Source organism: Eublepharis macularius, chromosome 12 (assembly GCF_028583425.1).
Source record: "Eublepharis macularius isolate TG4126 chromosome 12, MPM_Emac_v1.0, whole genome shotgun sequence".
Lineage (NCBI taxonomy): Eukaryota > Metazoa > Chordata > Lepidosauria > Squamata > Eublepharidae > Eublepharis > Eublepharis macularius.
This window is the reverse complement of record NC_072801.1, coordinates 54342570-54366960: the sequence shown is the minus strand read 5'-3', so window position 1 is coordinate 54366960 and position 24391 is coordinate 54342570. Positions and strand designations below refer to the sequence as shown.

Sequence of the window (24391 nt, the reverse complement as noted above, 5' to 3'; positions counted from 1 at the left end):
TTCTGACTGCAAAATGCAGATTAATAACTGAGAGTTCTTAATTGATTACATGAAAGTCAGGTACTGGGTGAGGTGAGGATTATTCCAGGATGCCTCTTCAGTGGGAGATGCCTGTCCAACTTTTGGTAGGATGACTGAATTTTGTGCAGTCCTGCTTCCTGTGTTTTGACTTCTGTTTCTGTGATGACCAGAAACCTGCTCTCTTTTCTGAATGCAAAAACACAGAGGAAGGCTCATCCCAGCACCAAGTTGGGGAGGGAGAAAATGAATGCAGTTCAAGCAAACAGCTCTGGGGAAAGGGGGAGAGGGCTTCATAATTCCACAGATAGAATTTCTTGTAGAATTTCCAGTTTCCCAGAGCACGCCCTTATAAAGAACTTGCTTATTGAAACACAATATAGTGAAAACTTTTTCACAGTTGCTCCAACACGCCAATAATGTAAGCATTCAGACATACGGAACCAAAAACAAATAAGCTAGCAGCAGAGAGCAGGTGCAGGGCAGAAAGAAGAATTTGGACAGTGAAACAGCTCCAAAAATGTTTATACTTTGTATTTTTCTTCTTCTCAGAAATACCTGAGATCATATTAGTCAATGGCCGCAGTCGCTGTTCTGGGAGAGTTGAGATACTCCATGAGAAACAATGGGGAACTGTATGTGATGATGATTGGGACCTTGAAGACGCCAAGGTTGTGTGCCGTTACCTTGAGTGTGGAAGCGCTTTATCAGCCCCACAAGGCTCTCATTTTGGAGAAGGATATGGTCCCATTTGGCTAGATGGTGTTAACTGTACAGGGACGGAGAACGCTATTAGCAAATGCCGTGCAAAAGTATGGGGGGACAATAGCTGTTCCCACAACGAAGATGCTGGTGTTGTATGCGGAGGTAAGAGGCACTAAAAGGCGTGTGGGAGGTTCTTCTGATTAAATTATTTCAAATTGCTGATTTATACCAAAGAATCATAACCTACTAAAGACTCAACCTTTTGAAGAGGCTTTATCATTCATGCATCCTTTATTCCCATCTTCTAAACACATCCATCCAAGAGCCACCAATGTAGCCTAGATTACATGGAGAGCCCAACAGAGACAAAAATGTGTTTCCAAGGGATGCCTGTACTGAAATATCTTTCACCGCTTCATACATACCAGCAATATTGTATACTACAAACCAAAATGGAACTGGAAAAAATGGCCCAAACCTGTCATTTTCATATTATGCAGCTGTCATTATATTGCCCCTCCCCCTCTCCCCATGTCTACAAGGACAGAAAGATTGGCGGCCAGGGAAAACAGCTTTCTTTGCCTCTCTGTCCTCCTGCAGGCTCCCCCAGAAGCAGCATTGGAGGGCTGCTGTGGCAGGGACAGGTGAAAAAGTTGCACTCCACAGGAGGAAAGCCTTCAATCTGTGAAAATACTCCAGTGGATGCAAGCCATACCATCGCTGAGGGTGCTCAAAGTTCTCTGTGAAGGTTTCACTTTCTAAACAGGCACAAAGAAAAAATTCCAGGCTGAACTGCACACTCCAGTGAACTGCACCCCAGTGAATGCCACATAATGGAGGAATCAGTTATGACGATGCCTTCCCAGCAAGTGTTTGAACCAGGGGCTAAATGTTTAGAACTGGGCTTAGATCACCTAAATCACATGCACATTTTCGGCCCAACCTTGTCCTGAAAGGGCTGGAAACTAAATCCTAAGTGGACATGTCTCATAAATATGTTGATGTGCCAGCTGCATGCCCCATGCTAGCGCTGCACTAGCATTAATGTCTCAAAGACTTCAGCAACATTTTGCTGCTTCCCCAAGGACGAGGCATGTTTCCTTCCCTGTGTGTGAGCCTGGGGAAAAGTCAGTTGGATGCAGACAGGGTGCAACCTACATTAGCGGGGCTCCCAGAAATGAGGGCATTTGTTGGCCATATCATGGAGCTCTTTCGAGGACAAGGAGTTGTGTTCCCTGTGTTGACTCCCTGGGTGTTATATTATTATTCATGCTGCTCCATGAATAATGGATGTTGGCAGGGTTGCTATGCACTTTAGTGTAATCACTATGTTCTGCACCTCGATGTGGAGTATTTCTGGCTGATTGACGGCCAAGCTACACATGACAAATGACACTTGAATGGCAAGTGGATTGAGTGGAGGGCAAGTGAACAGGAAGAAATACACTTGCCATTCAAGTGTCATTCGTCATGTGTAGCTTGGCCCTCAGAGAGGATTCTTCGAGTAGCTCTCATTGCTGCTGGGACTACAAAGGGATTTGTGGTGCAACAGAGCAATCGCATAACCATATCCCCCACACTTTCCTTGCCTCAGCCCTCCATGGCTTCCATTTCCACCTTTTGCTACCAGAAGGCTTTTTCATTTTTTTTAATGGCAAAAGCTGTACCACTGTAAAGTTATAGCATTATAACACAATATGCTGTTTCCCAGTTTTCACTTTGTAAAAAAGGATGCCTAGTACTTTTCACTGAAGAATTATAAGGAGAATGGTCCTAGTTGCACACTTTTCCTTATAACCCCACATTTAAAAGGACTAGCAGCTTTTAACTAGAGATGGGCACAAACCAAAGTACAAACCAAAATTAAGCACAAACCAGGCTGGTTTGGATTCACAAACCAGTGGTTCATCAGATCCTATTTCTTTTTTTTTATATAAAAATTTTATTGGATTAGAAACATATCATGTCATTTACAATCACATTCCCTAAAATTTTCCAATTCTAACCCCCTCCCTTCCCCCCCCTTTTATTGACTTCCAACAGTTTTCCAACCCCTCATCTATTTTCCCCTTACTCATATCAACTTTAATATATTTGTTATAATATACTTTCAAATTCTTCTAAGCTTATCTATCATAATTGTGCTATTTCTGATTCCTTCCCTTACAAATGAATAGAACTCTCTTAACCTGTCTTCTTCCAAAATACTAATAATATTTATTTTAATAACCTGTACTCTATCTTGCTCTTTCTACTCTCTTCAATATGGGACAAACAATTTGCCCCTCCTTATACATATCTTCTAGTACTTCTATAAACATTGCATACATTCATAATAAATCAATCAATTTGACTTATATTCTATATATTGCTCTTTACTTCCTTTTACATATCTTATCCATTTTAATTATCTAATTTCACCATTGTAAAGCTATCTAACAAAAGTAATCAATTCATGTATCCATTTAACATAAGTCAATCTATTAAAACCGCATTCCGTACGTTAATATATATTCATTCACCCTTGTACAATTATTATTTACCTTCAGAAAAATATTTAATTTAATTTCTATCCTTATATTTCTTATACTGATAGCACTACTAATACTCTATATAATAATCAAATATGATATTTTCTTAGAATTATTCTGTTAACTCTCCACCCCCCGGTATAGTCACTTCCCTCTTCTTATATTATGTTTCAGTAATTTTCAAACTGCCACAGTTCTCCTCCCACCTCCCATTTTTTCACCAAATATTGTTTCAGCTTCTCCCAGTCCTTGTTAAACTGCCCTGGGTCAAGGTCTCTCAGTTTTCTTGTCATTTTATCCATCTCCGCCATGTACAGCAATTTGTAGGTCCAGTCCTCAATAGTTGGCACCTCTTGTACTTTCCACTTCTGTGCATACAAAAGTCTAGCTGCTGCTGTCATATAGAATAACAATGTCCTGTATTGTGCTGGAATATCCTCCATTCCCAAGTTCAGTAGCAGGAGTTCTGGGTTCTTATTAACTTGAAATTGTAAAATCTCACTCATTACTTTTGTTATTGCCCCCCAGTACTGCCTAGCTACCTCACAAGTCCACCACATATGATACAAAGATCCCTCATGCTTTCTGCACTTCCAGCATTTGTTAGACATATTCAAATTCCCTAGCGCAATTTTCTTTGGTGTCAGATACCAACGGTAAATCATTTTATAGACATTCTCTTTAATATTAGTACATGTCGTAATCTTCAAGGTATTTTTCCACAAGTATTCCCATGCCTCCATTGTTATTTCTTTATTAAAATTTATAGCCCACTTCACCATTTGCACTTTGACTGCCTCATCTTCAGTATACCATTTTAACAACACTTTATAAACCTTTGAGATTTCCTTTTTATCTTCTTGTAAAATTACTTTCTCTAATTCTGAATTCTCCATTCTTATTCCTCCCTTCGCACGGTCCGAATAATAAAGATCTCTAATTTGTCTATATTGAAACCAATCATAGTTTGGGGACAACTCTTGTTGTGTCATTATTCTTATTTTAGAAAGTTCTATTTGAGTTATCTCCTTGTACGTTAAGCACTGTTGTTCATTATCAACCGTTCTTGGATCAATTACTTCATATGGAACCACCCAGGAGGGAATTCCTTCCTGTAGGTAATCTTTATGTTTCTTCCAAACTGTGAAGAGGCTTCTCCAAATATAATGGTGCAAAAACATAGAGTCTGCTTTCACTTTGTCATACCATAAATATGCATGCCATCCAAACAATTTTTATATCCCTGTAAGGCTAGTAATTTGCGATTTTTCAGCGTCATCCAATCTTTCAACCATACCAGACAGATTGCATCATAATAAAGTCTCAGGTTGGGCAGTTGCATTCCACCCCTTTCTTTTGCGTCCTGTAACGCTTTCATTTTCACCCTAGGCTTCCTGCCTGCCCACACAAACTCCGATATTTTCCTCTGCCATTTTTCAAATTGTTTAGAGTCCCGAATAATTGGTATTGTCTGTAACAAAAACATCACTCTTGGCAAAACATTCATCTTAACTGCTGCAATTCTTCCCAGCCATGACAAGTTCAATCTATTCCACTTAATCAAATCCTGCTCTATTTGAGTCCATAATTTCTCATAATTGTTCTTGAATAGATCTATATTTTTTGCAGTCAGTTCGATTCCCAAATATTTTACCTTACTTGTTACTTCACAGTCAGTTGTTTCCGTTAATAACTGTTGTTTTTGTTTAGTCATATTTTTACATAATATCTTTGATTTCTTTTTATTTACATAAAAACCTGCCAAGTCTCCAAACTCTTTAATTTTATCTATTACCTTAGGCATGTTTTCGATTGGATCTTCCACAATTAGCATTATGTCATCTGCAAATGCTCTGACCTTATAGGAAAAGTCCTTTATCTTTATTCAGCGGATTGCATTATCTTCTCGAATCTGTATCATCAGAATTTCCAATACCAAAATAAACAACAGTGGAGACAACGGGCAACCTTGTCTTGTACCTTTACCTATAGTCAGTTTCTTGGTCGCCTCATCATTCACCACAATTGCTGCACTTTGGTCTCTGTAAATTTCTTTAACTGCTCTTATGAATCTTTCTCCCATTTGTAGCTGTTCCATAGTGGCAAACATAAAGTCCCAGTTCAAATTGTCAAATGCTTTTTCCGCGTCTACAAAGAAGAAACCAACCTCCTTATCACAACGCCTATCATAGTATTCAATAGCATTTATAACTGTCCTTAAGTTGTCTCTAATTTGTCTGTTTGGTAAAAAACCTGCTTGTTCTTCCCCGATAACCTCGGCTAGCCATCCCTTTAGTCTCTCTGCCAAGATCTTCGCGAAGATCTTGTAGTCATTGTTAAGTAAGGAAATAGGTCTGTAATTTTTAACGTTAGTCCAGTCCTGTCCTTCTTTGGGGATCAATGATATATTAGCTTCACTCCAGGTATCTGGAATTCTTTGATCTCTCAAGACACCATTGATCACCTCTTTTAAAAGTGGTGCCAGCTCATTGGCCATTACCTTATAAAATTTAGCTGTAAGTCCATCAGGCCCTGGCGCTTTTCCCAAATTTGTTGACTGTATTGCTTTCCTTATCTCTTCCTCTGTTATTTCACAGTTTAATTTAGCTCTCCAATCTTCCGAAATTACTGGGAGTTTTACTTTTCCCAAGTATGTCGCTATTGAATCTTTATTCACTTCTTTTTTCCCATACAATTTGGCATAAAATTTGTAAAAGGCTCTACTAATAGCAGTCTGTTCTCGATACACTTTATTGTCCTCACATATTTTATTTATTATCTTTTTTCCCTTTCTCTTCTTCAGTTGCCATGCCAAATATTTCCCAGGTTTATTTGCACCTTCAAACGACTTTTGATTCATTCTCTTCAAGTTCCATTCCAGTTCTTTATTATTCATTGCCGTCAACTGCTCTTGAAGGATTTTAATATCCTGATAAATTTTCTTTTTCCCTGGTCTTTTCTTTAATTGTATTTCTTTGGCTTTTATTTTCTCCATAATCTCCTGTCTCTTCTCCTCTCTTTTCTTTCGAGCTCTTCCACTTAAGTCCATTAGTACGCCTCTAATTACTGCTTTGTATGCATCCCAAACCTTATTGGTTGGTACTTCTCGATTAATGTTGTGTTGTATGAAGAACTTAGTTTCCCTTCTCAACATCTCCATATTTTCTCCTTCCTGTAGCAAATCCTCATTTATTCTCCATCCTTTCCTCTTAGTTCTTTTCCCAAACTTCCACATAATTGGATTATGATCTGAGCCTACCATAGGCATTATTTCAATGTCCTTAGTCCAGAGCACTAAGTCCTTTGAGGCCCAGATCATATCAATACGTGATAGAGTAGAGTGTCTTGCGGAGAAAAATGTATACTGTCTACTTGTGGGATTCCGCGTTCTCCATACATCTTCCAAAGTTTCCTGTTGCACTAATGCAAAAAACGTCTTTGGTAAAAGCCCTTTTTTCTTTTGTGCGGTTACTGATTTTTTGTCCTGTTCCAAATTTGTAATTCCATTGAAGTCTCCTGCAAGGATTATCTGGTCATATGAAAGTTCATCTAATTGCTTCCTTAAATCCTCAAAGAAGCTCTCTTTAGCACCATTTGGTGCATAGATTCCAATAACCAACACTTTTTTAAAATTCCATGTACATCCCACTGCTATAAATCTGGCTTCCACATCTCTAATCATTAATTTCGGCTGTAGCTCCTCTTTTATATATAATACCACTCCCTTTTTTTTCTTTTTTGAGGCCGCTACAAAATCAGTGCCCAACTTACTCACTTTAAGATATTTTACATCCTGATTTCTAATATGGGTCTCTTGCAAACATACAATGTCACATTTTTGTTTTAGTAGCCAGTGGAAAGTACTTTTTCTCTTTTTGGGTGAATTAAGTCCATTTACATTCCAAGATAAAACTTTACACTCCATATTCATAGCCTTGTTGTTGGTAAGTCCTTTTCATTGTCCCTCATAAACTTTTCCATCTCAAATTCAGATCTGATGCGCTTTTTCATTCCTCCAAATTCAAAAGATATCCCTTCTGGTAGTTCCCATCTGTATCTTATTTTCATGTCCTTCAAATTCTGGACGAGCACTTTATATTTTTTCCGATCAAGCAACACCGATCTGGGTAACTCCTTCATAATGATAATCGTCTTGCCATCGACTACCAATGGATCTTGAAACTATTTACTCACTATCGTTTCTCTTATATTCCTTGTCGTAAATTGCACAATCACATCCCTTGGTAATTTCCTCTGGGTCGCGAATCTGGAATTTATTCGGTACACCACATCCAGGATAGCCACAACTTCCTCCTCCTCCTTTCCCAGGTATTCAGCTAACACTTCAGTTACCTGTTCTTGTGCTGTCTTTGCCTCTACTTCCGGCAAACCTCGAAACCTCAGCTGTTTCTCCATATATTTACTCTCCGCAACTGCCATTCTTCCCCTTATTACTCTCATGTCCGTTCGTTGCGTCTCTGTAAGATTCTCCATCGCTTTTTCCACAACATTAACTTTCTGCTGCGCTGCCTGTAGGTCAGTTTGTATTGTTTCCATTCCCTTCTTCACCTCTGCCAATTCATTTTTTACTGTCTCTTTAACATCTTTGACTTCTCTCACCAACTCCTGTTTTGTTTCCTTCAGTTCCTTTAACATTTCCAGAAATTTTTTGTCCAAGTTCTCAATAGCTGTTTGCCACTCTTTCTTCGACATCGTGGGGCTTGATTTACCTCGCTCCCACGAGTCTGCACGTTTCCTTAGCTCCGTGGCGTCTAGATTAATGTCCCTTTAAAGTAATTTAAATGTCCCGGTTCTTAAAATAAACAAGAGACGTTTACAAAGTCCAAAATGTCGGGCGTCTTTTCTCTATGGTTTTTCTATAGTCTTTTTATAATCCAAGATGTCCTACTTCTGCTCCTGTTGAAGTCAATGCCCTTCCCTTTTCAAAAATGGCGATTTCCTTCTTCCTGTCCTCCAATAAGGACCATCTCTCACAAGCAACTCTATCACTATTACGCACTTCCTGTTTGCCGACTCTCCACTGCAGCTCTCGCGATGATAGAAGTTTTCTCACAGCCTGCTATCGCTTTATAACCACAGGTATGGTAAACAATTGTCTAATTTCTTCAATAACTTCGTTTAACTTAGTCCTTTTTCTGATCTAATTCTTGCCGGATCTTCTCCTCAATATAATCCATCTGTTGCAGTTTAAAAGTTAACTTTAAAGCCTCGTTACTTTAAACAATCTGTCCCGGTTTGAGAGATAGTGATCTTTACCTTTTCAAACGTCTTTCTGGGTTGTAATCACTGCTTCGATTTCAAATTCTCTTCCGAAATTACTTTCCCCTGCTGAAGCTTGGGCATGAAGATCTTATGCCAGCCGCACTGGCCCCGGATCTGCCGCAGAGATTTATGCCGACCTGTCGTAGGGTGGGACCTCAAGGGACGAGAGAGAGTCCTTAGCGCAGAACCCCCCCTCGCCTGAGATCAACGTGCCCTGAGGTTCTTGAGCGTTCTTTGCCTGTTCCCCGCCTGGGAGCAGGTGGCCGCAGGCTAGATTTGCCCCGCCGGCCGCTAAAACGGCAGCCCGGTCAGCTCCGCAATTAGAGCTGCGTTAGACCTCCATGGATCCCAAACCGGAAGTCAATCTCAGATCCTATTTCTGACGAACCACCATGAACTTTAGGCTGGTTCACTTGGTTCATTTTTTGGTTCGTCACTGCAGACAGCCTGGTGCCAATCAATCAGTTTCCTAGGCAACAGATGATGGACTTCCTACAGACCTTCTGCTTACAAGGAAGTGAACTTCTGCTGACCCGGAAGTGATGATTTTCTGACCTGGATGTGCCGTTTTCACAAAACAAATGAACTGATTCATGAACCAGGGGCAGGTTTGTGAAAATTTGCGGTTCATGGTTTGTGAAATTTGACAAACCACGAACCACATGGTTTGGTTTTTTTCCAGTTCGTGCCCCTCTCTACTTTTATCTGATGCTTTCCTGTGACTGATCATTGTAATAATGGAAAACACAGAAATGGGATAAGAAGAAGACAATGGTCATTTCCACACATCCTTAATGAGATGGCCTGCCAATAGAACTTTGGTGGGTTATTTCACTCTTTACACACGTCATCATTTCTCATGTGTGAGCAGGTCATGTGACGATCCCTTTTTTGAAGTGTTTTTTTGTGAAACTTGTTTTAGTACATTTTCATTTTTGATGCTGCTTTTTCTGTGCAATTCGTACCGTATCAATGCATATGGAGGCTTTTTTGCATTGTTGAGGTGCTCTCCCACAAATCTCCAATCCCTCTTATTGACATAACCCTTCCCACACATGTGCCTGGCTTAGACATGTGACTGTATAATCCCCCCTCTTTTAAAAAACTTTTTAAAAAAATCCTTGCCCTCTTATGATATCTCTGTAAACAAAGGGAATCAAACTGCAGTGCTTGCTAGGAACAGCATTGAGAACTGAATGCCATTTCTGATTTTATTTTAAATGGCATCAGTCAAGAGGTTGGGATCAGGAAAGAGAGTAAGGGTTCCCTCCTTCTCCAACCCCTCAGCCACCGCTTGGCTTGTTCACGGCCCTCCCAAGGCCCCATGGAGGTTGCAGAGAACCCCACCCCTGTCATTGTTGCACGTTTGGAGGGCCTCACCGCCACCCCACCAATCAGGCAATCATTCTACTCTACTCTTTGCGTATTTATTAAACACTTTTGCATTTAAAACTTTGAGCTGGAAATTAATGGGAGAGAATGGAGCACTATGCACGCCCCGTTTCTATATAAGCTGAGAGACGAGAAAACATCTTGAGCACATGCAATCCTGCATGTGCTCAAAAAAAAAAAAAGGAAAGTTGGGTGGGAATGCGCCAACATCATTTGTGATAAGATGAAGATAAAGAATGCCTTGTTTTAGGACCTTTTTTCTTTTTGCGACAAACTCCTACAAAACACACATGAGGATGATGCATGTGGAAGGTGAGTTCTTGAAGTGGGTTGGGAAGACTTGGCTTCAAGACAGAGAAAGCCCAGAAAAAAGGAGCATGTGGAAACAGCCAATGTCATGTGGATGTTTCCAAAAACAAGGCTATAATAAGGAAGACAAAAGAGCAAAATATGCATGTGGAAACAGCCTCAGCCACTTATTTCTTCTCCGTGGAGTGGAATAGGATACGGACTAGTAGTAGTGATACCCCACTGCTTTTGGAGGTTTTTTTGTCAAGGGGCAATGGTTCTTTTAGATTTGATGACAAGAAATGCAAAGCATTCTAGGCACAAAATGAAGGCACACTAAGCCTGATTCCTCAAGTTCACAACAGTCTTCGGCATATACCATGAACATATATACCATGAACATATATCCCTAACCAAAAGAGTAATACATAAAGTACCAACCCCTACTGGGTAGTTTAAAGGGAAAAAAATAGCAATTTGTAAATTGACTCACCATTTGTAACAAATCCAATGTCCATGTATTCTTACCAGTATACAATGAGAAGTGACATTTTGTGGTCCTGATCAATGATTGTTCAGAGTCCTATTGATACAGAAACTGAATTTGGTGATTATAGATTTGTTCAAATTCCCTCTCTTCCAAGTATCTTAAAGAGATTCTCAATCCTTTGCCAGCAAGGGCACCTCAGAAAATTCTTGGTAAGTTTACTACCTAGATGTAGTGCTAAATTTAACTTTTTCTTTCTCATTAGAGGTCCGTCTAATGAATGGCTCGAATCGCTGCTCTGGGAGAGTTGAAGTGTATCAGAATGAGCAGTGGGGGACTGTCTGTGATGAAGGATGGGATCTCCTGGATTCTGAAGTTGTCTGCCGAGAACTGGAGTGTGGAAAGGCCTTATCAGCACTGGGTGGAGCAAACTATGGCCAAGGATCTGGTACCGTCTGGCCGAACAGAGTTAACTGCAGAGGAAATGAAACAGCCCTCCGAGAATGCCCCAAAAGTCCCTGGAGAGATCTCAACTGTGATCACACAAGAGATGCAAGTGTGGAATGCTCAAGTAATTTGGTTTAACTTGATATGATTCAGAAACTCAGTCCAGGGCCTTGTCACCAGGGCAGCTAATCAGAACCAAATTCTAATTTAATTACAGTCAGTCTGCCAATACAAATTTCCTTAATGAAGGCTGGATGTACATCTTCTGAAGGGAGGAAGTTGTTGAAAATACATGAATCCATAAACTGTCATCAGACCCCAAAACAAACCATGGTTTACAAGATCAGGAGCAATGACCTGTTATAACTGACTGGTGGTCAACTAACTAGCATCTTCTAGCCATCTATGACTGTTGCAGACTTTTAAAACAACAATATTAACTTTTAAAAGATACTGGTATTTTTACATCTTTAGAGTGCATTAAATTTATAATCTCAGTAATTCTTGGATCAGTCCATTAAGACAGTGTGAGGCTGAGAAAGAGTAGCTTTCCTAAGATGACCTATTTGCCAATACAGTGGATAGGGGCCTATGAAAAGGATTTCCCCCCCTCCAATGTTCAGGCAGAGAGCACAGGAGTTTACCAGGATGAGACCAGATGCATGCTTTCTATTTGCATTGTTTTCATAATGGCCACCTGGGTATTTCAGTAGCCTCAGTTGAATAGATCCCCTGCCCCCACAGCTTGGCATGAAAACAGAAGGGGATGAGGAACTGGGCAGGATGGACGGAGAAATTACCATTTTTTTCTATGTTCTAGGTCAGATCAGATTGGTGAATGGTTCAGATCGTTGTTCTGGAAGAGTGGAGGTGTTCCATAATGGGCAGTGGGGGACCGTGTGTGATGATGGTTGGGATATGAACGATGCCCAAGTTGTGTGCTGGGAACTTGATTGTGGAGTAGCCCTGGAAGCCCCATATGGAGCTTACTTTGGAAGGGGAAGTGATCGCATCTGGCTGGGTGATGTCAACTGTAAAGGGACAGAAACTGCTCTCAAAGACTGCCAGCTAAAAGGATGGGGAAAACATAACTGCCAACATAGAGAAGATGCTGGTGTGATTTGCTCAGGTAATGGATGGGCAACTACCTGAGGGTGCTATTTTGTGCTTCAATAATGCAATCATTGAAACAAATGATAGTATTTTTGTTGTGGATATTTGTTAGTTATTGTAGAAAAATTGCACAGTTATAGAATCATAGAATCATAGGGTTGGAAGGGTTCTCTAGGGTCATCTAGTCCAACCCCCTGCACAGTACAGGAAATTCACAACTTCCCCTCCCTGTGACACCTGCTCCATGCCCAGAAGATGGCAAAACCCATCCCCCCCCTCATGATCTGCACAGGTTCACAGAATCAGGATTGGTGTCAGATTGTCATCCATCCTCTAGTTTAAAATCTACAAAGAAGGAAAGCCCACCACCTCTTGAGGAAGCCTGTTCCACTCAGGAACCACTCTAACTGTCAGGATGTTCTTCTTAATGTTTAGCCCAAAACTCTTTTGATTTAATTCTAAGCCATTAGTTCTGGTCCAACCTTCTGGGGCAGCGGAAAACAACTCCACACCATTCTCTATATGACTGTCCTTAAAGCTGATTTATATTCACATGCATTTTTGTAGTAGCAGAGAAAAAATAGAAACCTAATCTAAATAACATTATTCCCTATTACAAGTGGCCAGCTAATTCGGTAGCATGTGAGTGGGAGTATGTGTATGCCTCTTGCAAAATTTCACAGAAACGCTCTGCAGAAGCATCTTGCCTCTTGCAGGACCACGAGGAAAAAGAGGACATAGAAAGAAAAGGAGGAATCAGATTGAATCTTCCTGATCAAGCAAAGAGAGGCTTCACACAGTAATGGATTTCTGCACCTGTACCACCCACATCCAGCTTCATTTCCACTTGCAGTCACCATTCCTCCTCACTGGTGGTATTTTTACTTTTTTTAAAAAAAAAATCAGTAGTTGATATGTCACTATAATGTCTCATCACTATAACAACATACCTTTTGTGGAAAAAAAGGGCAAAAAGACCACAGGAAGCAAAGGATAATGACAGTGTGGGGAAAGCACAGGGAAACTCCCCTATGTGGAAGCTCTGTTGCATAGTACAATTCTAGAAAAAAGGGAAATACAGTAACTAGGGGTGCGTATAAAAAAATACTGAGCTATAAAAATCATGAAAATAACCATTTTTGAGCGTTGCTTGTGACACTCTGGAGTGGAACTGCTGCTCTGGGCTGCTTGGTGGTCACAGAAATGCCTCCCCCAAAGGCTTGATGATATTTTTCAGTTTCAAGAACTTTTGAGTACTTCTTCGTCACAGCAGTGCATAAGCGCTTACCGGTTATTGCAGGAGGAGGGGTTCTAATTTTTTCCCCGTGCAACTGGCTGCATTTATTCCTTCCAGAGAAATTAGTAGAAACAGTGCCTGCCAATTACCACAGCCTTAGATAGGTATGAAAGGCAAGGCACACCTTGTTTTTCTGTACTGATCTTCTGGGCAACCAGCTGCATTTCTCCCTTCCAATCTGATCCTTCCACAAGGAGGATTACACAACTGTCTGCAGGGCCGGTGCCATCATTGAGGTGGTGAGGTGGGTGCCATGGACACCGGGGTGCCAGAGGGGGTGCTGGAGGGGCTGCTGGGGGCGGAAGCGCATGCCATGGAGCTGGCATGCTGGGCCTGCAGCTGCTGCAACTGGCCAGCCCCGCACCGCCAGCGGGCACAGCAGCCACGGGACAGGCACGACTGGTGGCTGGGGCAGTGTGCGGAGCATGGGCAGCCTCCATGTACCAGCCCAGCCACACGCGGGCCAATGGGCCCAGCTTTGCTGCATGAAAACATCATCACGTGGTGACATCATCATGCAGTCCGGGGCGTGCACACTGTGCATGCACACATGGGGGTGGCCACGGGCACCAGAAACCCTGGTGCCAGTGGTGACTGTCTGAGCCAGTCAGACAGACCCAAGCCTCGAGGAGGGTTCTTTTACAGATGGCTCTCGGGTGGCCTTGCATTTTCCCTCACTGTCCTGACTGGCATTGGATGTACATGCCAGACTATTCCTTCTATTGCTCTCCCCACCCATTTTACTGTGAGAAACAAATCTACTGTTGTTAAAGTGATCATGGGAGCTGCTAGTCACTTGAATGCTCGGAAAGACTTCACATATTTTACTTTGGGCTTTCAGGTGCTTTGAGTCTGACAGTTCAAACAGTAATACTGAAGAGCAGCAAATCCTGCAATATTGATTCAAGTGCTCTGTTCTTTCTGCATTTGTTGGCTCCTTCCTTCTCCATCAAATCACAATTAACTAGAGGATACCAGGAAGACCCTGGTCTAAATTAAATTATTTGTTGTAGGGGCTTGGAACAAGGGGGGAGATTGGCTGGGGGAGAGACTGAGTTCACAGTGGCAGAAATCTTGATAACTGCCCCAGCCCCCCCCCCCCATTTTAGCTGCAAAAAAACTCCAATGATGTGAGAGGAAGTTTTTGTAATGGTTGTTCTTGTTCGCAAACTTGTAACTTGGCACCAAGGGGAGGCAGAAAAGAGGACTACATGCAGTAAAATGTTCAACCCACATAGCATAATTCTCCCTAGAGGCATGTATTTCCTAAAGAAATAAAAAAAAACGCACTGTTCAAGGAAAGCAGCTTTGAGTTTCCATAAGATACAAGAAAAGTAGAGAAGGAATGAACCAGTGCTGGGATAGGGCTATTGCTGCAAAGGATCATGCTTGCATGCAGAGGCTGGTAGTGGCAATGAAAATTCTAAAAATTAAAAGAAAGAAAACATCTAGGGCTGACAAGGAAGCCTCTGCAAGCAGGTTTATAATAACACATCCTTCAAGTACACTTTTGGAATGTTGAATCCAATCCAAGAACTTAAATTGTAATAAGTACCTTCCACCAAAAAGTTTGGGTGTTGTGTTATGTACCTTGCAGCAGCATATAGGAACTGGCCTCACCTCACAGGGTAGCAGCTTGTTTTCCTGAACAGCATTCACCAGTCAGATCCCAAGAGGAGAGAGCCCTTATGTTATTAATTAACTGTTGTTGGGAGGGGGAAATGAGATCAACATCTTTCCACCCCCACCCTACCCTATCACTGCCCAGGAAATGGTATTTTCTCCCTGCCCATCAGTTCTTCATAAGGGGGTGAACTCTCGTCTCACCTATCAAGTTTGGAAATGATTGGAATGGAGACCTCACTTGTAGACTGCAATTTGAAAGACACTTCCCAGGAAGTAAGCATTATTGACTAACATGGGAATTACATTTGAGTAGGCCTTGAGCTGGATAGTCCAAATGAGCCTGATCTCATCAGCTCTCAGAAGCTAAGCAGGGTCAGCCTTGGTTTGTAATTGGATAGGAGACCTTCAATGAAGACCAAAGTTGCAGAGGCAGGCAATGATGAGCCACCTCAGTTAGTCTCTTGCTATGAAAATCCCAACAGGGGTTGTCATAAGTCAGCTGTGACTTCAGGGCACTCTCCACCATCACCACATCTGAGTAGACCTTCTGGGTGTGCATCTTCATGTGGTTTGCAGCACTGTCCAGGCACTGGTCTGTCTCTCCTGCCCATTAGGGCACTGGACAATGACTGAGGAAAAGTGCTGCTGGGGGGAGATGGTCTGTTCAATTAATCAAAGGATAAAAAGTTCTGGAAGACTTCAATCATAGGCTGCAATTTGAAAGACACTTCCCTGGAAGTAAACACAGGGAAACACGGCAGCAAAGGTAATAATGAATTGGTACTATAGAAAAAGGAAAAAAATGAACATAAAGCAGGATTGTTTTTAATGTCACTGTCTCCATAGTGTACACCCACCAAACCTCACCTTCTTCATCGTCCATTGTTCTGTGTTTGTGTAGTGTAGTGTAAGGAAAAACATGATGGATTGATGGTTTAGAGGGAGGGTTGTGTTCTGTGTGATTTTGTTGCCATTAACTGCAACAGCAGCTGCCCCAAAGAGCCAGGAAGCCTTCATTGAAAACAACATGGCTAAAACTCTTGATAACAAAAATACCCAAACAAATCAGATACAAGCCAGCAACATGCCAACAAGGAAAACGCAGTAACAGTGCATAGTTGGTTTGGAACTCCCAGTTTCAAAACTGAAACAGAAATTTTTCAGAGCAGCCAACTTTCCCAACAACAATGCATCATTCTAAATGCTGAAGGATTCACCAAATTATCTCCCCCCCCCCAACTGTAGGTACAAACAGACTGTATTGCATTGTAGAGCAAAAGAGAAGAAAGCTGTAGTTAATGAGCGGGAATTGGGGGGGGGGGACCATGAGCTCAGTTCAACTCCTCTTTCTTTTAGCTCCCATCTTTATAAGTCAATATTTTTAAAATGATGAAGAAATTCATCAACATCCCCCAAACCACTCTGAGTTACAGCAGTCTCTGCTCTCTTGCCTGGGCACTGGCCTGCTGCTGATGGTTTGCTTGCAGTTTTCCACCATAGGAGTTGGTGACACAATGCTCATGCACTGCCACCATTGCTGACTTTGAAGTCCATTAACACCAACTCCCTTGTTTGTGTGTGCTGGAAACTCAGTGAGTCAATGGTTCAGAGGGAGCACTGTATTCTCTGTGCTTTGGTATCAGAGAGTGCAAAAACATCTGTCCCACAGCCACCTGTTAGTCACCTCTCCTCTTCCCCATTAAAATCATGAGAATGAAAAAAAACCTAATTTCAAGTCTGACCTGGCAACACCCCACCAGAAAACTACCTAATCATGATAAACATGAGTAACAAGTATTTATATAATTTGCACATGTAGAGTTAACAGAATTATTTCCACATTCAGGATCTAGTCTCGTGTGTGTGTGTATACGTGCATGTGTGCATATGTGCTTGTGTGTAAAATAGCCAGTTTTTCATTTCGATGATTTCTTTGGGGACAGGAGTTCTGAATTGATATCATTCAGCTAGATACATACCTTTTTTCTTATAGAGCAAGATTAAAAAATAGCTAATTTGGCAACCAAGAAACTGCTTATCATCACACTAAGGTATGCCTCTCATCTACTCTTGTGATGATATGCCATGGCTCCCTATTTTATATTCACCAACACATGAGACAATAAACACCTGCTACAAACATTCACAGGCTCCTTAGCCAGAGGAAATGAGAAATTCAAAGTTCTTGCCAATAACCTCTTTATTTGATGAGCAGTATTCTTCAACATTTTCCTTTCTTCAGTCCTCAGACTGGTGGATGGCTCCACTAACTGCTCTGGGAGAGTGGAGATATTCCACAATCATCAGTGGGGGACCTTATGCGATGACCATTGGGACATGAAAAAAGCTGAAGCTGTCTGTGGAAAAATAGGCTGTGGTGCTGCTTTAAAAAAACATTCAAACGCCTGGTTTGGACAGGGATCAGGACCCATCTGGAAAGATGATGTCAACTGTGTTGGAACAGAAACCTCCCTCAGTGAATGCATAGTGGGCCCTTGGAGTTCCAGTAACTGTCACCATGGAGAAGATGTTGGAGTGGAGTGTGCAGGTAATCCATACTTCGTGCTACTGTGTGTCTATCTAGAAAGAATAGATTTCCAGCTACAAAGATCATAAATCCAACGAGTTGCTGTGTTTTATGGACTACTTTACTGTGAATAAACTGGAAACTAATATCCCTGATATAGGGAATTTTGTCCTCTTGGTCAGGTCAAAGTGCAATTTGAAACTGATTCAGGACCATTTCATCTCTTCTTACTTCATTTAGCTATGAAAAAGACTCTTGGGTTAGTAGGCAGGATGTCTTTGAAATTAAAATATGATAGAATTTACCATGCTGGAGTGCTCTCCCATTACTCCTCTGGAACGACCACATCTGCACCTTGAGAATTTTCCTGAATCCAGGTATCCTCTCCAGGATTCTCTGGTGTAGGGCTGCAACCAGCTGTGCTTATTATGCCAACTGCCTCTCTTCCTTAAAAAAAGAAAATAGATTTTGCTATTGTCGTGAAAGCCCTGATAATCTTTTTTAAGGTCAATGTATTTTTTTAAATTTTAAAACATTTATTAAAATTGATTTTAACTTCTTATAAACAATGATAACATTAAAGATAACAATAACATTAAAGATAACAATAAAACCAGTTGCTGTAAGGTACAATATTGAAATTCTTGTGTTATATGTCTGTTGAGTCAATAACTCAGGTTATCTTTGTGGATTCTTTTATTACATGAGATTGAGAGCTTTATTTTGTTGTTGATTGTTCAGAAGGATAAGATGTACCATGATGAACCAAACTATTGAATAAGTTGTTGGTACATGTCATTTGTTGTTGTGCGAGGTCCGACTAAGATGAATAGTCATGAGTGTTCATAGATTTGAAATTTTTATAACGTCATAGTTTGGTACGCTGAATGTTTTGGTTGTATGTCATTCTTGGCTATATGTTCAATGAAGGGGAGACATTTTTCTGTAGAATCCATTGTTCTGGGATATATTTCAGTTTGAAGGAGGCTATCTGTGATTTTCTCTATAATGTTGTGGTCCCATAACTTAAAGTACCAATTTTCTAGTATAGGAGGTTTCTGTGGTTTCTATTTTGAAGCGACTGCAGTTTTTGCTGCCACCAAGACATCTTTATGAGATTGTGCCTAATATGTGCTACAGTTGAGTTCTGCCATTTGTCCAGAAATATTATTTCAGGGCTTATTGTGAACATATAACAAGTTATGTGGATTATTTGTTCCAAGATTTCTTTCCAGAATTTTTCAATGTGTTTGTACTCCCACCAGCAGTAGCAAAGTTGCCCATTTCTCCACATCCTTTCCAACATAAGGGAGATTTTGATGAAGATATTGTGGACAATTTCTTAGGTGTGCAGTACCAATGCTGTATTATTTTGTAAGTTTGTAGCTTGGTGTTAACCACAGGTGAATTGAGAAGATTTGAGGTCCATACAGACTTCCATTGATTCAGATATGCGCATTCCTGCTGCCATTTAACTTGGCATGTTGGAACTTTATTGTTACAGGTAAGGAGGGTTACAGTGCACATTTTTGAAATTAAGCCTTTGGTCAGTATGTCAGCTGTTTTAATCTGTGTGGTCATGTGTTTGAGCTGTAGGTAAGAGTACCATGGGATTTTTTTTTTGTATTTTCCTTTCTAGTTTTGATTTTTCAAGAATCCCTTTATCAGTAACAATATCTATCAAACACATGACATTCTGATGATTCCAGAGTTTTATAGAGGCTGGATCCTGACTGGGTGGAAACCAAACTTGAGCTGTGAATGTGGAAAATTGGAATATTTCTGGTACTAATTTGCTTCTGTCAATTTCCTATGCTTGAAGTATGGATGCTAGGATGGTATTTTGATTGATCGTCAGGAGATATAAATTCACTTTACTCTAGATCAGCTCTTTTATAGCTAGAGGTTGATGGAGTGGCCATAGTGTTTTGATCCAATCCAGACTATCACCCATCTGCAGCATCAGCACTATTTTTCTTGATTTGGCATAAATATCTACATCTAGATAGTTGAAGGCTTCATGTGTCTTTTTAAGCTTCAGAGTGGAAAATGCAATCTGTAAACGTTTATGTTGCCATAGGAAATTATTGAGGGTAGTCTGCCAGTTTTTCAGTAAGATTACAGATAATTCAATGGGCAAAGTTTGAAACAGGAAGATAAATTTTGGGAGTACAAAGGACTTAATGAGATGATAACGCTAATACTAAGTCAGTTGTTGTTGGTTCCATTTAAATAAATCTTGCTTTATTTCCTTGAATTTTGGAATATGGTTGACTCTAATCAAGTTGTTTAAGGTTTAAGGGATCCCTAGGTAAGGTAGATTATTGTTAGTCCATTGAAATTTAAATTGTTGATGAATTAATTTTGCTGTTTCAGATGATAGATTAATAGGAAGTAATCCAGATCTAGTTTGATTAACTTTCAGTCTTGATATAAGTCTGAATGTTGAGAGCCTTTCTTGAATTTGGGTAGAGAGTTTACTGGATTTTTGATGTATAGTAACATGTCATCAGTAAACATGCTTAACTTGTAATTGTTGAATGTAATTTTTATTTCTTGTATCTGACCATTATCTCAGATTGCTTCCGCAAGAGGTTCTAAAGGAAGTGCAAATAGCATTGGCAAGAGAGGACAACCTTGTCCGGTCCCTCTTTCCAAGAGTATAGATTCTGAGGTAAGCTCATTCACTTTGATTTGTGCTTTGGGTTTAGAGTAGATTGACTTGATAGTTCTAAGGAAATTATCTCCAAAGCCCATATGTTGTAGTAAGGTGCATAGATACGGGATTTCCAAGGAGTCAAATGCTTTTTCAATATACAGTGACAGAAAAAGAGCTTAGATTCGCTGCGATTACATGATTCAAGTATACTCAAGGTTTTATATATATATAAATATAGAGAAAAAATATAGATAAAACCGGACTGATCTTGGTGAATATATTCTGTTATGAAGGCATTGCTATATTTTGCTATAATGGAGGTAAATATTTTGCAATCTATGTTTAACAGGGAGAGCGGCCTGTATGAAGCTGGATTTAGAAGGTTTGACAGTTATTGATGTCATTGACCGTGATGGGGAAGATTTCCTGTTTTAAGAATATTATTACAAGTTTCTATTAGTGGATGAACGAGAACAGAGGCATACTTCTTGTAAAACTCCAATGGATAGCCGTCACAGCCTGCTGCCTTATTATTTTTCAAGTTTTTTATGGCATCTGTAATTTCCTGTATATCCATAGGTTCTTCTAATAGTAAACAGTGAGATTCTTCTAGGTTTTTTAAATTTTCGTACGTTGCAGTAGATAGTCAGTGATAGATTGAGGCTTTGGGCTCATTGTTGAATACATTTGCTTGTAGAAGCAACTGAAAATTTGAGTTACATCTTTAGACTTTGAGTAACAGTGGCCTTTAGTATCTTGGATTACTTTAACTGTTCTGGACATCTATTTGTTTTTTTATCTTCCATGAGAGAATCCAAACTGATTTTGGAGTGTTGAACCAATGCTTTTGTTTCAGGTATATAAGAATTTTTTGTATGTGATTAGTTTCCAGATAATCTAATAGTTTTCAATCAGTAAGAAGTTGACAGTATATTTTTTTCTTTCCTCTTTCTTTGTGCAGTGTTTCAAGTGTCTTGATTTGATCCATTAATGCCTGTCTAGCGGCTCTCTTACTTTTATTCAAGTGTGTGGGCATTGATATTAGTTGACCTCTTAATACCACTTTCAGGTCACATACTATATGCAGTGCCGTTATGTTGTCATTAAGATATTGTTTGATGGCTTGTTCTATTTCTTTAGTATTCTTTTCAGTAAACAGAAGGGCTCAATCTAAAATCCATCTTTTTTCAATTGATGTTTTAGGACCTAATTCTAGAATGCAACTGACCCAGGCATGGTCAGACCATGTAATATTTGCAAGTGCCGAAGTTAAGACTTGATTTGTCAATGAGTCTGAGATTAGAATGAAGTCAATTCTGGTGTAAATGTTATACCTTGCTGAAAAATAGGTGTAATTTTTTTCACAGTTAAATAGATATCAATTGGTTTTTACAATAACATTAAAAAGATTTACTAATCTATAATTAGAAAAGAAAATTAATTAGCTGAATAAAACATTTCTCCCCCCTTCCACAGATTATTACAACAGATTGCACCTCTTTTAAATCAAAATAGCAGTTAGAACACTGTGTCCCGCCCTCAGTCAATGAATGCTGTTATAATGAATTTATTTCCCTCACCCAATTTCTCAAAATAAAATTATAAAAAACAGATTTATAGAGAATCAATCTAAATTTAGTTCACCTTTGGACTTCCGGTTCGGGGTAATGGAGAGACCGACATGATTCGGAGCTCCGGATCATCCAAGGTGCTGTTTTTTGGGCTGGTGGGGTTTTTAGATCGCCCACAGCCCCTGGGTTTTAGTCAGAAACCCGGCAAGAACACTTTTAGCCCTGAAAGTGAAGGGTCTCGGTGGGTGGGAGGCTCTGAATTAAGGGCTTCTCCCCCAAGCCTTGAGATCCTCCTCGGAGAAGGGCAGCCAAAATCTCTGCAGCAGCTTCGGGAGTCATTAAATTGGCATAGGCTCTTTGTTCCTCGAGCCTCGGGAACGGATTTGAACAGATTTGGAAGCAGTGAGTACATCCCAAGAAGTCTGTATTAAGTTAAGATTACTATCTCCCCCAACGGATCGTTTTACTGAATAAAGACTTAAATTTTAAAAGATTTAAAGACTGAGTTACCAAGCTGAAAAAACTATATTAAAAGATTGAGCAATTTAATTGGAGTTTTGAGAACGAGAAAAAGTTAAAAAGAGCTAAGAAGAATATTGTTTTGCATACCTGTGGTTGGGGAGATAGCGACGCGGTGGGCAGATCGTGGGAACTGGAAGGCGAGCTGCGAGACAGGAAGTGGAGAACAATAGACGGAGAGGAGATAGAGAGAAAGAGCAGCGAGGGAGGTCAGGAAGAGCAGGATGACCCAGAAGAAAAACAAAGCTGGAAGAGGAAGTGAAGTGCCCACCATTGAAACTAAGGGAAAGGAAACAGTGTCATGTTCTGACTATGTAGACCATGGGAAATCATTTCTATGGATTTCATCACAGATCTTCCCCCCTCCAAAAACCACACCTGCATTTTGGTTGTAGTGGATCTATTTTCGAAACAAGCCTACTTCATTCCCTGCACCATTATGCCTTCGGCAAAAAAGTTGGCGGATATTTTTCTGAAATATATTGTAAAACTCCATTCTTTTCCATCGAAGGTGATATCCGACCACGGTGGACAGTTCATTGCCAACTTCTGGCGGGAGCTTCTGCAACTTATGGGCATTGAACAAGGCTTAAGCTCCGCCCACCATCTTCAAACCGACGGGCAATCAGAAAAAAATAATCAAATATTAGAACAATTTCTCCGTTGCTACATCAATTTCCAACAAAACAATTGGATTGATTTATTGCCTTTAGCAGAATTTTCCTACAACAACAGTGTGCATGCTTCTACCAGAGAAACACCTTTCAAAGTAGTTTATGGCTATCACTTTAAACCATTCCCTTTTGAAGCTCATCCCCCCACGACAGCTTCTAAAGACGTTTCAGAATGGTGGGGGGAGGCAGCTCAACAATGGACTCTTATTCAAAAGCATCTTAACAAAGCTAAACAGGACTATAAGAAGTACGCTGATCACCATCGTGTGGCTGAATGGGAATTGCCATCCTGGAGATCTTGTTTATTTATCCACAAAAAAATTGAAAGTTGCACAAACCAGCCGTAAATTGGCATTAAAGTTTTTGAGACCTTTTCCACTTCATAAAATAATCAACAAAGTGACTGTAGCACTTGATTTACCAAAGAATCTGCATCACGTGCATCCTACTTTTCACATCAGCTTATTAAAAAAGGTCCCCGCAGCAAATCAATGGCACACCCGTGCTCCTCCCATACCGACTTTGATTGATGATCAGGTCCATTACGAAGTACAGCAAATTTTGGACTCTAAAGTCAAATGTAATAAGCTATTTTACCTTATCAGATGGAAGGACTTTGACTCTGGGTTTGATGAGTGGGTGGAGTCTATTCATGTTCATGCTCCTAGGTTGTTAAAATCTTTTCACACTCTCTACCCTCTCAAACCTGAGGGGAGAACATTTTAGAGGGGGCAGAATGTCATGTTAATGTCATAATGCCATTTTAATCCTGTCAGTATTTTAAGTGCTTCTTTTGCAGACGGCAAGCAGTTCAGTAGCAGTTATCTTAGAGAAGAGGAATGTTATGACTACAACCTTTCCAGCCTTGGGAAACTTTCACTTTCTCAGCCTCAAGCCGTTTGTTTTGAGAACTGTGGGGGGGGGGATGGGGCCTGCAGGGATATGCTATTCTGTACCTTAACCTTTGCCTGTCATTCGTAACAATACTCGTGTACCAGCCAAGATATTGCATCTTGGATAGTGGACTATAATGGTTGTTTATATTCAGTAAATTCTTTTGAAACCAATGGACTCATGTCTTATTGCAAGAGATAGTCTGGATTGCAACTTTTAGTAAGCCACTGTCTGACAAATGGAAGTAGAGGATTTACCATTGAAAGTAAGGGAAGATCATCAGTGTGACTGTATTACCATAGAGAAAGATCGCCCGACATTTTGAACCATAGAAAAACATCACCTGACATTTTAAGGGTA

The 24391-nt window shown here is 40.3% G+C and overlaps 1 protein-coding gene across 1 annotated transcript in view; it reads left to right on the top strand.

Moving 5' to 3' along the window:
- LOC129338555 (uncharacterized) overlaps window positions 1-24391 on the top strand; it is a 177061-nt gene that overhangs the window by 67839 nt on the left and 84831 nt on the right. Inside the window, exons 18-21 of the mRNA XM_054992877.1 lie at window positions 571-885; window positions 10970-11275; window positions 11972-12280; window positions 17430-17735. Coding sequence (XP_054848852.1) covers window positions 571-885; window positions 10970-11275; window positions 11972-12280; window positions 17430-17735 — 1236 coding nt within the window. The remainder of the gene's footprint in view (window positions 1-570; window positions 886-10969; window positions 11276-11971; window positions 12281-17429; window positions 17736-24391) is intronic.